Source organism: Phymastichus coffea, unplaced genomic scaffold (genome assembly GCF_024137745.1).
Source record: "Phymastichus coffea isolate CEN01 unplaced genomic scaffold, Cenicafe_Pcof_1.1 PCOF00029, whole genome shotgun sequence".
NCBI classification, from domain to species: Eukaryota; Metazoa; Arthropoda; class Insecta; order Hymenoptera; family Eulophidae; genus Phymastichus; species Phymastichus coffea.
Window position 1 is genome coordinate 1,909,422 of NW_026706840.1, and position 15,030 is coordinate 1,924,451.

At 33.0% G+C, this 15,030-nt stretch overlaps 1 protein-coding gene across 1 annotated transcript in view; it reads right to left on the minus strand.

Moving 5' to 3' along the window:
• Window positions 1–9,355: 9,355 nt before the first annotated feature.
• Window positions 9,356–15,030, minus strand: part of LOC131663024 (integrin beta-PS-like) — a 45,366-nt gene continuing 39,691 nt past the window's right edge. The window contains exons 9-11 of the mRNA XM_058933078.1: window positions 9,751–9,909; window positions 9,526–9,657; window positions 9,356–9,370 (exon numbers count right to left, since the gene is read on the minus strand). Of these exons, the coding sequence (XP_058789061.1) occupies window positions 9,356–9,370; window positions 9,526–9,657; window positions 9,751–9,909 (306 nt within the window). The remainder of the gene's footprint in view (window positions 9,371–9,525; window positions 9,658–9,750; window positions 9,910–15,030) is intronic.

Consider the following 15,030-nt stretch of genomic DNA (forward strand, 5'->3'; position numbering starts at 1 on the left):
TTCTCCATAACTATGAGAATTTTACCAAATTTGCAGAATTAACTACTAAATGCACTAAATTAACAATAAAGAATTTCTTCGTACTTCCTTGACTGAGGTAAACAATGGCAAAAAATACGTAAGATAAGACATCAAAAAATTCCTCAAAAGTTTCGACATTTTGAACAATTACTGTAGCTATTGCAACGGTAGTCGATTTAACTAATCGAACCGTTCTCGATTCTGCTTCTCGCGCGTTAGTTCTAACAGTTAAGAGAGAGAGGGGGCGCGCGATCTTTTGAATAAGCAGTTACGCCTCAGCTGTTCACGCGAGTTTACCGCCGATTTGTGTTTTGCACTTTGATTCGCAAAAATAATTAGTTTTCTGAACAATTACGTGCATGGGTGCAACAATATTATTGCAGCAGCAAGCAGCGGTACAGAATCAGCAGATTTGCAGTAGATAAAGGCGAATTGAGGCAGCGCAGCTGATAATAGAGGGGCAGCGGCAGTTGAAATTTTTGCAACAACAATTACGTCTGATCACCGTAATTGCACCACATGGTAAGTGCACCTTCCGTCATATTAAGCGAAACAAAATACATTCGGTATTTTGTCTATTCGTGATAGCGTTATTTTTTTTGTATTCGCGTCGTGCGTTAGTTCGCGGTAGAATTCAAATCTACTCTCTCTCTCTCTCTCTCTCTTTCTCACCGAACATAATTAAATTGTAAAATCCTATTCGCGTGCGTCAGTCTTTCGGCCCAACAAAGACTGTAGTGATTTTTTATTAATTAAAGTCTGTTAAATTTATTCGCCGTTTTCGTCATTTCATTTTCCTGGTAGCTTAAGTATTTGAAACAGGCTTAGGTTTTAATCCAAACCGATGCGAAAACAGCCCGACACAAATATCATTTAATAAAAAAAAATGATCACATCTCACGTATGTCTAATTGTACTTCTCGAAAAAATAATTATTTATTATTGTACCATTATATTATATTTCTCATAAAAAATAAAAAATATCGTTATCGATCATTCACCTCCTATTTATTCACATAAAAGACATAATTAAGCAAAAATAAATTCACAGAAAAATTATACCCTCTGTAGTCTAAATTGTACCATCAGTACAATTCTATAAATTTGTTTCTAAAAGAAATAATAGGACAATTACAAAGCTCTACGCCTGCGCAAAGTGCATTTCCGGATAACATCGTTGTAAGTTGTAACAATTAGTGGTAATTTGTAATTGTCCTATTATTTCTCTTAGAAATAAATTTATAGAATTATACTGATGGTACAATTTAGACTATAGAAGGTACAATTTTTCTGTGAATTTATTTTTGCTTAAATATGTCTTTTATATGAATAAATTGGAGGTGAATTATCGATAAAGTTTTTATCTATTTTTTATGAGAAATATAATGGTACAATAACAAATAATTATTTTTTCGAGAATTACAATTAGACGTACGTGAGATGTGATCACTTTTTTTTTATAAAATTTTATTTGTGTCGGGCTGTTTTCGCATCGATTTAATCCAATTACATCTAGGGGATTAAGAAGATTAGGAGTAAAGTCGCTCACACTTAAAACTAATCAAGTGTAACAAGACACGTGACTTAAGGTGAGTTCAACTCCGATCGATAGAAGACAACTAGGATAAATCATCTGACGTTAAGGCGAATACACGTATTATCATACGTGTTTAACGGAGCGGCCATTTGCTCTGCATCGTGCGAGTTTGTTCTTAAATAAATTTCCCATTTTCAGATTTATCTCCCCCGTTACACTATTATGTACAAAAACCGAAAATAAAATTCGAAAAAACACATTACTGTCTTAAAGCGTTAAAGAACCGCAGCGCCTTAACCCATTAACGACCAAAATGCTCAATTTTTTTGTCGATTTTCAACGCGTTTTTGTCGGTAGTCATAGGCCTAAAAAATGTTTGCAAACACGTATTTCGATGGGAAATTTAACGCTCTTTCAGAATCTTTTTTCAAAATTGCGATTAATTGCGTTATAAAAAAGTTATAGCCAATTGAACAATAAAAACCTGAAAAATTTTGCGAAAAATCAATTTTGCGATTTTTTTTAGCAATGTTATCGCTAAAAAATCATCAAACAAAAATTATCAGAGATGATCACGACTATGAAAGTAACTCTAGGAATTTTGGTCGAATTTTTGAACCCCTTCTTCCAACAAAATGGTGGTAAAATAAAAAAAAATCCATAAAAAACATTTCTCGTTTTTTATCTCGGAAACCATCAAGTTTAGATGAAAAGTTCATTGAACAAAAAAGTCTTAGAATTAAACGAGAAATACGCCTCAATTTTTTCAGAATTTTCCGAGGCGATTTTTGAATTTTTGGAAAATACGGAAAATCCATTTTTCGAAAATCATCTCCAAAAATTCTGAAAAAATTCAGGCGTGTTCCTTGATGAATTCTAAGACTTTTTGTTCTATAAACTTTTCTTCTAAACTCAATAGTTTTCGAGATAAAAAGTGAGTTAGGTTATAATCCTAGCAGCGTTAATATTTTTGATACAGAATAAAGAACAGCCATTCAACAATAATATAATAATGTTTTACCTTTTTATGTGTATACAAGTGCAATTTGTATAGCTTATACTAATATACACATATCAAAAAAGCAATTCAGAAAATTGTATGTGAGCTCATTTTTATTACTTACTAGTCTCTTGTTATTTTGAGACCATACAGTAAATCGAATCGAAAAGATTATTTTCGCTTTCTAAAGTCTAGGTTTGACAAGAAGCATTGAAAACTGTAGTAATTATTATCATTAGGTATTTTTATTATTTTATATAACATGTCGCAAAAACGTAAAAGATGTTCCACTCGCTCCCATGAAATGTACGAAATTGATACTTCAAAGAACACTTACGATGATATAGTTACCCTTCCAAATCCTGACAATTCTGGTTCTGATGGATCAGATTTCAATACTGATTCGGGTGATGAAATTTCTAATATAACGTACACAGAAGCTTGTAAAACATATACTGAAACTCAAACTAAATTTGAAAGAACGCATGAACTCCAGTGGATGGAAGGAGAAAAAAAGTATAATGATAATTTAAAAGACAAAATTTTATTGAAAGACTCGGTAAAAAATAAAATACAAGAAATGGAGCCAGTAGAACTGTTTGAAACATTTTTCTCAACTGAAATGAAACAATATATTATAGATGCTTGCAAAGAAAATAATTTTGATTTAAAGTTAAAAGACATAAATACATTCGTGGGAATAATCATTTTGACTTCATTCAACAAAAGGAAATCTCAGAGGGATTACTGGTCACATGATCCCTTTTTATCTTGTAACGTTGTTTCTTCTGCTATGTCACGTAATAAGTTTGAAGAGATCAAATCAAAATATTCACAAACGAAAGATAAAAATCCAACTGACTATGCTTGGCGTGTCCGTTCACTATTAAACCTATTTGAAATTAATATTATGTAGTTCGGTGTGTGGAGAACTGCTCTTTCCATCGATGAAATGATGGCTAAGTCTTATGCGAGGACGGTTCTAAAACAATTCATTCGAGGAAAACCCATACGATTTGGTCTCGAATTCTGGGGTCTTTGTACTTCCGATGGTTTTGTATTAGATCTTGTCTTATACTGCGGAAAAAATTCTACAACGGGAAGTAAATTTAGTAAGTGTGCATTAAGTTCTCGCGTTGTCATGAATTTACTAGAAAAGTTTTTTCGTGTTATACCTCCGGGCAAAATATCTATGTTCCATCTTTATTTTGATAATTATTTCACAAGCTTAGATCTCGCTGTGTATTTGAAGAAGCTTGGGTTAAAATGTACAGGTACTATTAGAGAAGATAGAGTCAAAAATAAAAATATTCTAAATAAAAAAACTCAACGAGGTGAGTATGCCGTGAAGCACGATAAGAACAGTGGTATAAATTACATCACTGTAATGAATTCAAAATCAGTTTCGATTATTTCTACTGCTCCATTATCCTTTTCAAAGAGATACAGTAAGCAAGAAGGAAAAAATGTTGAAATACCTTTTCCGAGGGCTATTAGCGTCTATAACAGTTTTATGGGTGGCAATGATGTCCACGACGGACATTATAACAATTTATTTCCGAGTATTCGTTCAAAAAAGTGGACGTGGGTAGATTTTTTAAGACTAATTCAAGCTTCGCTTGTAAATGCTACTGTACTATTCAATACTGTCAATGATGAGAAAAAAAGGGTTGGAACAAAAGATTTTGCACTTTCAATAGCTAAAAATTACATGACGCAGAGACAATGCAAAAAAGAGAAACACAATATGTCCAAACAAACAAAACTCAAACTTTGTTCTTATTGTCCCGTAAGAACGAGAATTATCTGTGAAAAATGTGATTTATCGATTTGTGTTGAATGTTTAAAAAAAAACACTGAAAAATTCGTATTGCAGTGAGAGGCAAGGGGACTCACTCAAATCAAGCACCTCGAAAAGTGAGAGGCAAGGGGACTCACTCAAATCAAGCACCCCAAAGGAGACAAAATTCTACTACGTCCTCGTCGTTATCTCTGGGTCATGCTAAGAGTAGAACGTTTTTTATCTCGAAAACTATTGAGTTTGGAGAAAAAGTTTATGAAACAAAAAGTCTTAGAATTTATCAAGGAACACGCATGAATTTTTCAGAATTTTTGGAGATGATTTTGGAAAAGTGGATTTTCCGTATTCTCCGAAAATTCAAAAATCGCCTCGGAAAATTCTGAAAAAATTCATGCGTATTTCTCGTTTAATTCTAAGACTTTTTTGTTCAATGAACTTCTCATCTAAACTTAATGGTTTCCGAGATACTTTGAGAGTCGTGATCACCTCTGATCATATTTGTTTGATGATTTTTTAGCGGTAACATTGCTAAAAGAAATACGCGTTAAAAATCGACAAAAAAATTGAGCATTTTGGTCGTTAATGGGTTAAGGAGATATTTCCGGACATGGATTCTTAAACTCAAATGTCTTCTATTAGTGCACTGAATATCCCCTAGAAGTTTGATCCCATAGTTCTGGAACACCCTGTATATTAAAATAGTAAATAGCAACCTTCAAACATCTAAATCCAGTAAAAGGTAAAGGTATTGAAGCTACTGATTTGCTTATATTTTTTATTGTTTATATAATTTATGTATATATGTGTATAGCTTTGTGATGTTCGTATCACTTATAAATAAAAATAATTCGAACTCTCGTAATTTAGCTAATGAGTAAGAATTTGTTTCCGATGATTTTACTCTAATTTCAGGAAAGTAGATAAATGAAACAAATATGATAATCAAGTAAATCAAATATATATAAGTAATTGCAAAATATCGAGGAAAGTCAGACAATGCCCTAGTTTCTTATGGTGCGAGTTGTCCCATAAGCAGAGCTAAAGTCTTTCTTGGATAGGATATAATTCGGCCCAAGTTTCTTATAGCGCGAGATGTTCTATAAGTCGAGCTCAAATTATAAGGAAAGGTTAGTCTTGCTTAGTAAATCACAATGAGAGAAAGAACTTAGGTGTTGATCCAAGTTTATTCAAACTCATGCGCTCACTTTGCAAGGCTAGAAGTGAATGAATCTAGCCTGTGTAAAGGTGGGCCTATTTATACACAGATTTTCCCGCTTATTATTGCAGGAGAGATTTCATCGAAAATTCGAGAGACATTCGCGAATTTTGAGAAATGATTTTTCTTCATTTACAAGTAAATAACCATTAATATTAAGTTTTTAACACATGTAAATTTTACAGAACTAGTTATTTGTTGATTTTATACAATATAGAATTATCGCCAATAGTGTCGTCAAAAGTTATTAACTAATAAAGTTAATTAACGTGATATTACATTATTTACAATAGAAAATTGTTAAAATTTCATATAACCTTAAAGTTGATTAATTTTGGAAGTATTTTCCAAAATTAATTATTTGAATTAATTAATAACATTTGAATTATGACTATTTTTTCATATTTGTAACGGTTTTCTTCTAATCTTAACATGCGATTATTTGATTAATTATCTAAGATTTCTAAATCATAAAATTGTCATTATCAAGTATTAACTTAGTATTTTCGTTCTATATATAGCTTATTGTTTAAATAAATTATTAATTGTTTATTTATTAATAACAGTTGTTATTTAGCTGTTATTAATGAAACCAATTCTTACTCATGTTCTATGCTTATTCATTTTACATATAAATTATTTATATTTTTCTAATATTTCATATGTTAATAAATAAATTAACTTTACATATTGATATTCATTATTAATTTATAATTGAATGAGATATTGTGAATCTGTATGTTAAAATCTATATAATCGATACTTTGTTATATTCCTATTATCTATAATTAACATATTTTTCTCAATATTATGGATCATTATATCTATGTCTATTATTTGTGACGTCACGCTATTTGTTTTGACTCGACTCTTATTTGTATACAGTCGCGTAAACAGTGAGGTAGCGCCGCTTAATGTATTGTTTTGACTAACAGATAAATACGTTAGACTAGTTGCAGTCATTTAATAAACAGCTCATAAATAGGACCGTTACAGCTTTTAAAACTTAAATATAATATTTGAGTTAACGCTATTTTTTTCACTGAATTAACGTGCTCCATTTCCTTCATCAAAGTACCATATTTATTGGATATATATTTTTTTATATATTTGAAAGTAGGGTATATACTCGAAGAAAATATATTGAATGGATCTTAAAAATCTGAAAGAAGTTAATCAGAGTTTGAAATAAGACCTATTAGAATAGAATTATTATTTTTTCGTCGTGCGCTAGTATTGATATTTGTTATAGTATACAGCTAGTATACTGATATTTTATGATAGCGCTTATCGCGCTCCTTAGCATTAGAATACGTAGCTTGTGTCTATTCCACGTGTTGTCCTCCTGGCAGCAAGCTGCTACACGATTTCCTCTTTGGGTAGTAAAAAAGAAAAAGGTGCGCCAAACTAGACATATGATCGCAACATGTTTTTTACCACAATTGGGGGAAAGCCCACTTCGACACTTTAGCCGAGAATCAGTTTATGGTTTAAGATGCGTCGCTTTAGTGTGCGTCATAAATTACATGTAGCACTGACAGCGCTATTAGCGAGGATGATCCAGGTGGGTTATACTGCGCGTGGGTCAGCCAAAACTCCCATTGACCTTCGCTGAGGGTTTAAAAGAAGTAGAGATGTACTCGGCGAATTTTCCTGTTAAGGGGAACTCGGTGATGAAATTAGTTCCGTTCAGAAAATCGTTCGGTAAGTCTTGCCTTAAGACTCATCTGCCTTTCGATTCCTCCCGCTACCGTTAATTCTTGCTATCCGGTTCCGCGATAACCATCGGCTGGAGACAATATCTGCGGGTATTCATATGAAGAATTTGAGCGACTTTGTGTGTGTATTGTTTTTTTGGTCAAAGTTCAGCAGTTTTGGAATGAATTTTGCTGCCACCCGTTTCATGCCCAAAATATTTGAAAAAATGTTATGACATGAGCCAATTGATATGCCAACTTCGTCAGCAACTTCTCTAATTATGATTCGTCGATGATTCAGAACCATTTTTTCCACTTTTTTCACAATTTCATCGATTGTTGACGTGCTGGGTCGACCGGAGCGTTCGTCATCTTCAACGTCTTCGCGGTCATCTTGGAAACGCTTATACCACTCGTAAACACTTGTTTTTTTCATAGCAGACTCACCATAGGCTTTTTGTAACATTTCACACACTTTGTTACACTTTATTTCATTTTTTACGCAAAATTTAATACAAATTCTTTGATCCATTTCTTTTAAAAAACGAAAATCGCCGAGCTCATAAAAACACGTCAAACCTTAGCGACTACCGCAGACAAAGTAAACAGTGAATATAGCTGAAAATTTTATCATACTTCAGGGGCATGTATACCAATGCAATAAAAAAAATTTTGACAATCGGACTCTCCAGACCCGCGAAATTAAAAATTTCCGGGTATTTTTTTAACACACCTCGTATAACGGTGCAGACGTGCATTTACGTTCTCATTGCTTGAGGGAACCGGCGACGAGCACAGGGCTAAGGACAGGACTGCCTGCTGCCTTAGTAGAGGAAGCGCTATTTCCTCTGGAGTGTGCCCCACGTTACCAACCTCATTAACTGCGGAACGCTAGCGAGAGCTGTCCCCGTTGGAGCTACGTTCTCGCTATCCGTGGGGGTACTTCCCTCCTCAATCTCACGTTAAAGCGTCGTTTGGTAAGCGAAATATATCGAATGACCATTCAATAACGTAAGGTTTTACATAAGTAAGCGAAACCAATATCTTTCCGCCGCCTTTAAGGCATTTTTGTTATAATTAATATTGTTGTCTTATATATCTGACGCTATATACGTATGTATGGATATATGTTCTGTGTATTAAAAATTATTGTTGTATTAAACCCTGATACTTCTTTTGTCATCAAGCACCTGGCACTCCCGGACTTAATAATTGCATGTGAGACTTATTAAAATAATATACTTAGTCTTAAATTTGACTATCTAATTTCCACATCTTCCTTTAATTTGTTGAATTAAACAGTTATATTTGTTTAAATATGCCCTAGAAAATAATATTAGAACTTACGTGACATCGCAAGGTCTTAAAATAATAGAAAAAATGGTTTTTAATGTTTTTAACTTTGTCTATCACTTGAAAAAATTTGAAAAAAATTAAAAGCACATTTCTTTGGACACGAAAAATATGAAAATAATTTTTTTAAATTCGAATTTTGAGAAAACATTTTTTTTTTGATCAGGCAATTTTGTAGAGACTAAAATGTCCTACAAAATGAAAAAAAAATTTCCAAGACTCAAATATTGACCGAGATATCGATGATAAACCGTTTTAGACAAAATTGCGTCTTATTTGGCCCTATTTTAGATTAGGAGTCTGAAAATTTGGCTGAAGACATATCTTTTAATAACAAAACGACCTGTTAAGTCAGATTTACGATTACGTTTAGGGCATTTTTAACATGTTTACCCGGCTGGGTCCTTCGTGCCTTGAAGCTAATGAAAAAAATTTTGAGCATTTATTGTAAAATAATAATCGGAGAGGCGAGGGGACTCACGGAAACCAAGCACCCCAAAGGGAACACAGTCCTATTACGTCCACGTCATTGTTCCTGGGTAGCGCTAAAATTAGGAAATTATTTTTTCTTCAAGGTCAATATTTTCAAGGTTCTTATCACATTGGGTTTAAATATTCATCATAAAAGTATATCAACTATCAGAAAATGCAATGAAATAGCAACAACAGTATTCTTTAACATTTGATCTTGGAATAAACTTCTAATTTCGGAGTTTATAAATTGTTTTGATTACAATGGTCCATCCTGTATAAATTATTTTGCATCAATGAATATAATATTTCAGAAATAGTAAACATCGTAGTTTCATGAAACTAGAGGACTATGCTGTAGCCTTCACGAGAAAATATACTTATTTAGCACAATGATGGAATTTAGATTATTTAACAAATACTTTTTACCTCATTACCCGTCATTTCACAAGAACAATCACAAAGAATTTCGATCTCTAGTTCCAGATGTTCAATCAATCCTCTAGGACTAATTTTTATGGTTCGATGTCGTTCGCTGATATTCGATGGACAATTTACAGCCTGTGCATAATAGATATTTTAATTCACCGTTTGATTAAACGATCCATTTTTTAACTCTCCGTATTATTTTAGTGTACTGTTTTCAATATTAACCTTCAATATAATGTCGAACTCAGCTACATTATTAACTCTAACACCATCACATTCCTTCCTCTCTCTTAAAATTGAATTTTCATTGAAACATTTGGAAAAATACCTAACATCGATAGCTTTTGGAGCGTCGTCTGTCAATATTACGGAATCAATCAATTTCTGCAAATTTATTAAAATTATTATTTAACAATAAAAAAATACAAATATGGTAATAGTAGCTATAGTAATGGGAACCTTGGACAATTGGAGCAATTGGAAACTTACCATGTGAGTAAGTGATTCCTTCTTTACCGAGGGTCAGTAATAATATTGACCCTATTGTACGTATGGGTTAGGTTGATGCTACTTTATCATTCGAGGAACCCCCGTGCTAGTCAATTCTATAATCCCCGATGTGAGTAATATTATGGATTTTCGTATTCCTGCTTTTTTATAGACATTCCCAGTTTCATACCCCATGCCCCCGATGGACTCGATAAATCAGAGATGTTAACAAAACTTGAGGTGTATAAAAAGCGAACACTAATCGACGTAATTTAAAAAAAAATTTATCCAGCATATCAATCAATCCATCCAATTTATTTGCAAATGCTACTGAAAAAATATTCTCAACAATCTTCAAGTTTATAACGTCTGTTACGGATCGAAAAAAAAAAAAAAAAAAAGTAGACGTCCGCAGCTGTTGAGCGTTGGCTCGGAAGACATCAGCAATCTTTCGGTCTCGGTTGCGCGTTGAACAACGCGCGACAAGCCGTGATTGTGACGTAACGCGCCGGAGAAAACCCGAAATTTCCTCTTCGGTCAGAGGCCGTAGTCAGTGGGGTATATGTGAGGCGCTGGCGACTCGATGCGTCGAGGCATGTACAGCGTGCGTTGCGAAAAAAGGAGTCAAGTCTTTGCGTGCGATGGTAGGAAAGTGTGTCGTCGCGACCATCCGTCTCCGCCGTGGGTACATGTGTCGGAAATTTATTGAAACGGCCACCCTCCATGGCTTCGCTTGTTTGACGAGCATGGCTGCTATTGGGCAGATCCATGGCCGTACGCTACAGCTCGGGAGGGAGATACGGGCCGTGCCCCTTCCCGAGGCTGCCATGACCTGCTGTAAATGATTTTTTTTTTTGATCTTACGGCCCGGCAATAACACAAGGGTTATTTCCGGGGCCGCCCGGCGAACCACGAGCGAAGCGGAGGGAAGTGCGACACTGGCCCCCTTCGGACCTCATTTAGCTACGCCAATGCAAAAAATAACAAGGAGAGGGAAAGCCGAGCAAATGAAGCGGGAAGTGAAAAAAAAAGCGACGACACTCTATCCTGACCGCTCCTTCAGTGAAGTCGTGTAGACGCGCGCGGTTAATTTAATAACCTTGTAGCTGATTTTGTAAAATAAAATAAAACCCGTTCAAACGACATAGTAATTGTTTATTCTTGCTCTCCTGTCCCCAACAACGTCATTAAAATGTAAAGCAGTATCCATATTACAACGTCGTTTATTTTCCAAGTCGTATTGATTTCCCTCTGCAATTCCACAATTACATTCAGACCCATGCAACTTACGTCTAATCACATCAATGCTGATTGTTAAAATAAATAAAATAAAATCATAGTCGTCAAATAAAGAATATTTTTTTATTACATATCAATTATTACATTTTTATTATAGTATTACAACTTTACCACTAATAGGATAGTACTTAATAATACGATTGTGTAAAATCAGATAATATGTAGCTGTTTCCTGTGGTATATTAGTTTTTGTTTGAAATTCTACACTTACATCAATTGAAGCTTGTTTCAATGCTTCGTTTTGCTTTAAATAGTCTATCACTATTAAGGGTGCGTGAGTTTTTAATTTTTATTTTATCAAAAGATGGATTGAATATATAATATCAGTTTTAGTACATATATTAGAATTGCGCATCAAAATTTAAATTGTCATACGGATATAGCTGAGAAATAAGAAATCGTTTTAGAATTCATTACATTACAATAACTGAATTCGCTACAATTGTTTGTTTATCAGACTTGTGTTTAGTTTGAAAACCTAGTATAATAAATCTCGGCTTTCCAATTGATTTGATGTTTTGACTGTCCAAATATGTTTAGAGGTTTGAGGAAGTTCTAGATACTCATAAAGCTCCACGATCGAAAACTCATGGAAATAGATACATCTTTTTGAATAAAATAAAATAATTATATCTTATGTCGGCGTAATATAATTACATAAGGTGTCGACTACTCGGTTCGTATAGGTTCTAATTTTAGCGACTCATACTTATCTTCATTATTAATTTTAACCTAATTTTGAATAATTGCATTAAGATTATCTTTTGATCTCTCTCATGGTTATTATAAAAATTTGCAATATTTGATTCAGACCAGTCCATATTTTCTGTAGAATCAGTGTCATCACTAGATAATTCATGGTCGATAGTGGAAGCAAACGTTCGACATTGACTAATGTGCTCTGCGTCTAAATTCATACAATCTTTCTTCTTTATCTATGATGAAATCAGTCATTTGCTCATACGAACTATCTTGTATACTGATATCTTCTCGAAGTTTGGAATAACACATTTTTGAGTTCAGTCCTTTTACGAGATAATGTGATGAAGGAATAATCGATTTTACTCCGGCATATTTACCTTTCAAGTATATAAAAAAGAAAGGGAAGAGGCATTGTTTTATATATCACGTGAAAAAAATTACGAAGAAAACTAAATTAAATGAAACTTACTAATTTTATATTTTACACGTACTGCGATAAAATAAACTTATAATATCCTTATGATTTAATCTAGTATTTAAGATAGCTAATGAACATTATATGAATAACTGTTCTCGTAATAATGATACTTTAGGTCGTCATAAAAACTTAACACAATTTTTATGTAACAAATGGTTTCAACATTATGTAATCTAAATGTAATCACGTATTTCGCTCTTGTATGAATATTGAGAAGGGGGAATTCAGAGGGCTTAGGCCGCGCACGCGAAATGTCACCGCCACAGGGCTTGTCTCCCCGACTATGTTTTAAAGGCGTCAACCACTGTCCCAGGATACAGGATCCTCCTGGATACGATGGTCGTCAGGAATTGGAGTTAGAATCGGCGCGGAATTCTGAAACGTTTGAAATATTTCTGCAAACTTTCATTGAAATGTCACTAAAATATTTCTATGCTCGTGCAATTTGAGCTACAGAAATGTTGTAGAAAAGATTGCAGCAATATGTCTTGAATATATCTAAAATATTTCAAGTAAACATTGTGGCAATTTTTCTCGTAATATTTAAGTAGATTTCATGGGACGGACATATTAATACATATTTGTATGTCTAGGCAACAAAAACTGTAATAATATTGTAGAGAAAGATTTAATGAAATATTTTTGATAAGTTTTGCAAACTTGATCAGGAAATTTTTGTAAAATTTTTAGTACAGTTTTTATATAATATACATTTACATATTAATTATGTTAATGTTATGTGACGGTCCAGTCTGATTTGTCCCTTTTTTCCCTTTGCAAAATAGCAACCCGTCGTGCACGTGACAATCAAAGAAAAGCGGTAATTGAGCGAAGGCGCTTTTCTCACACATATGCAAATGTGTTAGGGCAACTCTGCGAAAACATTACCATATAAGGAGCGTGACGTCACGACCGTGGGAAATATGTTTACAATGCAATATTTTGCATTTTTTCTTTTAAAATTGTCTATTGACAATTATAAAGTTTTTCGAATGAACAAAAGCACTTTTTTAGTCAATTTTGATGCGCTGATCCCGAATTTCATGTCGTTATAATTCTCAAGTCGGTATTTATTAGTTTAATTTAATTTACAAATTAATATTGTCAGCTATTTTGGAATAAATAAACGTATTGTTAATTCGACTATGCGATCACGTCCGCGACATATTAAAACAGAGGAGCAAGAATTTGACACTTTGGTAACTAATTATTCACTAAGTTATCAATAAATAAAAAATTTATAATTTTTTTAAACAATTAAAATTGCATTGTTAGATAGCGAGTCGATCGTACATATCTGTAAAATTAATGATTATGAATGTCACTAATTTGCTGATTTTTAAATGGCTAAAAAAGAAATTTGTAAATTCGTTTTTTAATTATTATTCAAAATTAGATAGCTATATTAATCGTTTTTAATTTGAATAACGTTCCGCTAATTACAAGCGATTTTTTTATGTAAAAATTTTCCGTAAATTTATTGTAAAATTGGCGTAATTTAATTATTGAATTGTATTACTTATAACTCTAAAAGACGATTTTTCATCAAGAAGCGATTTATGTCAAAAAATTCGTTATTTCATATTTAATTTTTTAAATCATAAAATTGCAATTTCGATCGAGCCATTTTGCAACAAAATATATGCAAAATTTGTATCAATTTCAAAAATAGCGTTGTAGGGGCTACCAAGCGTAGAAAGTAGCCCATTTCGCAAGTATAAATTCGCTCGTCGCTGCGGCAAGAGAATTCACTATCCTACCTTGCTTAGCAGCGCGAGCACTGTTTAAAAATAAAGCCTCAGCAATCTTCTGAGATAAATTTCTTTATTCAGTGGTTAGCCTGCTAATTCCTCTCCTTTCGATATCTAAGTGCTCAACTCATAAGACTATCTCTCTTATGAGAAAAAAGTAGCCTTAGATATCTCCCTACCTCAAATATAATAATTGTTAAGAAATTAAATTGAGTATTGGTTGCGGCGCTGTCGGGCCTCTCCCCGATAGATGCAATCACGCTCAATTGCATTTCAAGACGATTCATCGAGTTAGAAAACTTTGGGTTTACTACTCGAAGAATTTTCATATTTCATTTAGAACATACACGTGTCAACTTCTTGCTACTCTCGGAAACGCGATTACAAATACAACAGAAAGAGTCCGAACTATTGTTTTGATAACGTGGGAGAGATTCAAACGTTACAGTTATATTACTACATTTATTTTGCTTGATTTTACAACTGTATTAATGTAATTAAATTGAACATTTATAATCCCAAAAAAATTTCGCAACGGAAATCAAACTCCGGGCACAAGAGGTAGTTCGCTGATACTTAACCAACTACGCTATCGCAACATTTAGAATTACTGGGCAACTTTTAATATTGAAGATCTAGTAAAAAATAACTTTGGAAAATAAATATTAAATAACATTAATTATCTTATTAATTTATTAATTAATTTTTTAATTATTCAATAAAATTATTAATCTTCCAAAAAGTATCGTTGGAAATAATACCAGAAATATTTCAAAATATATTATA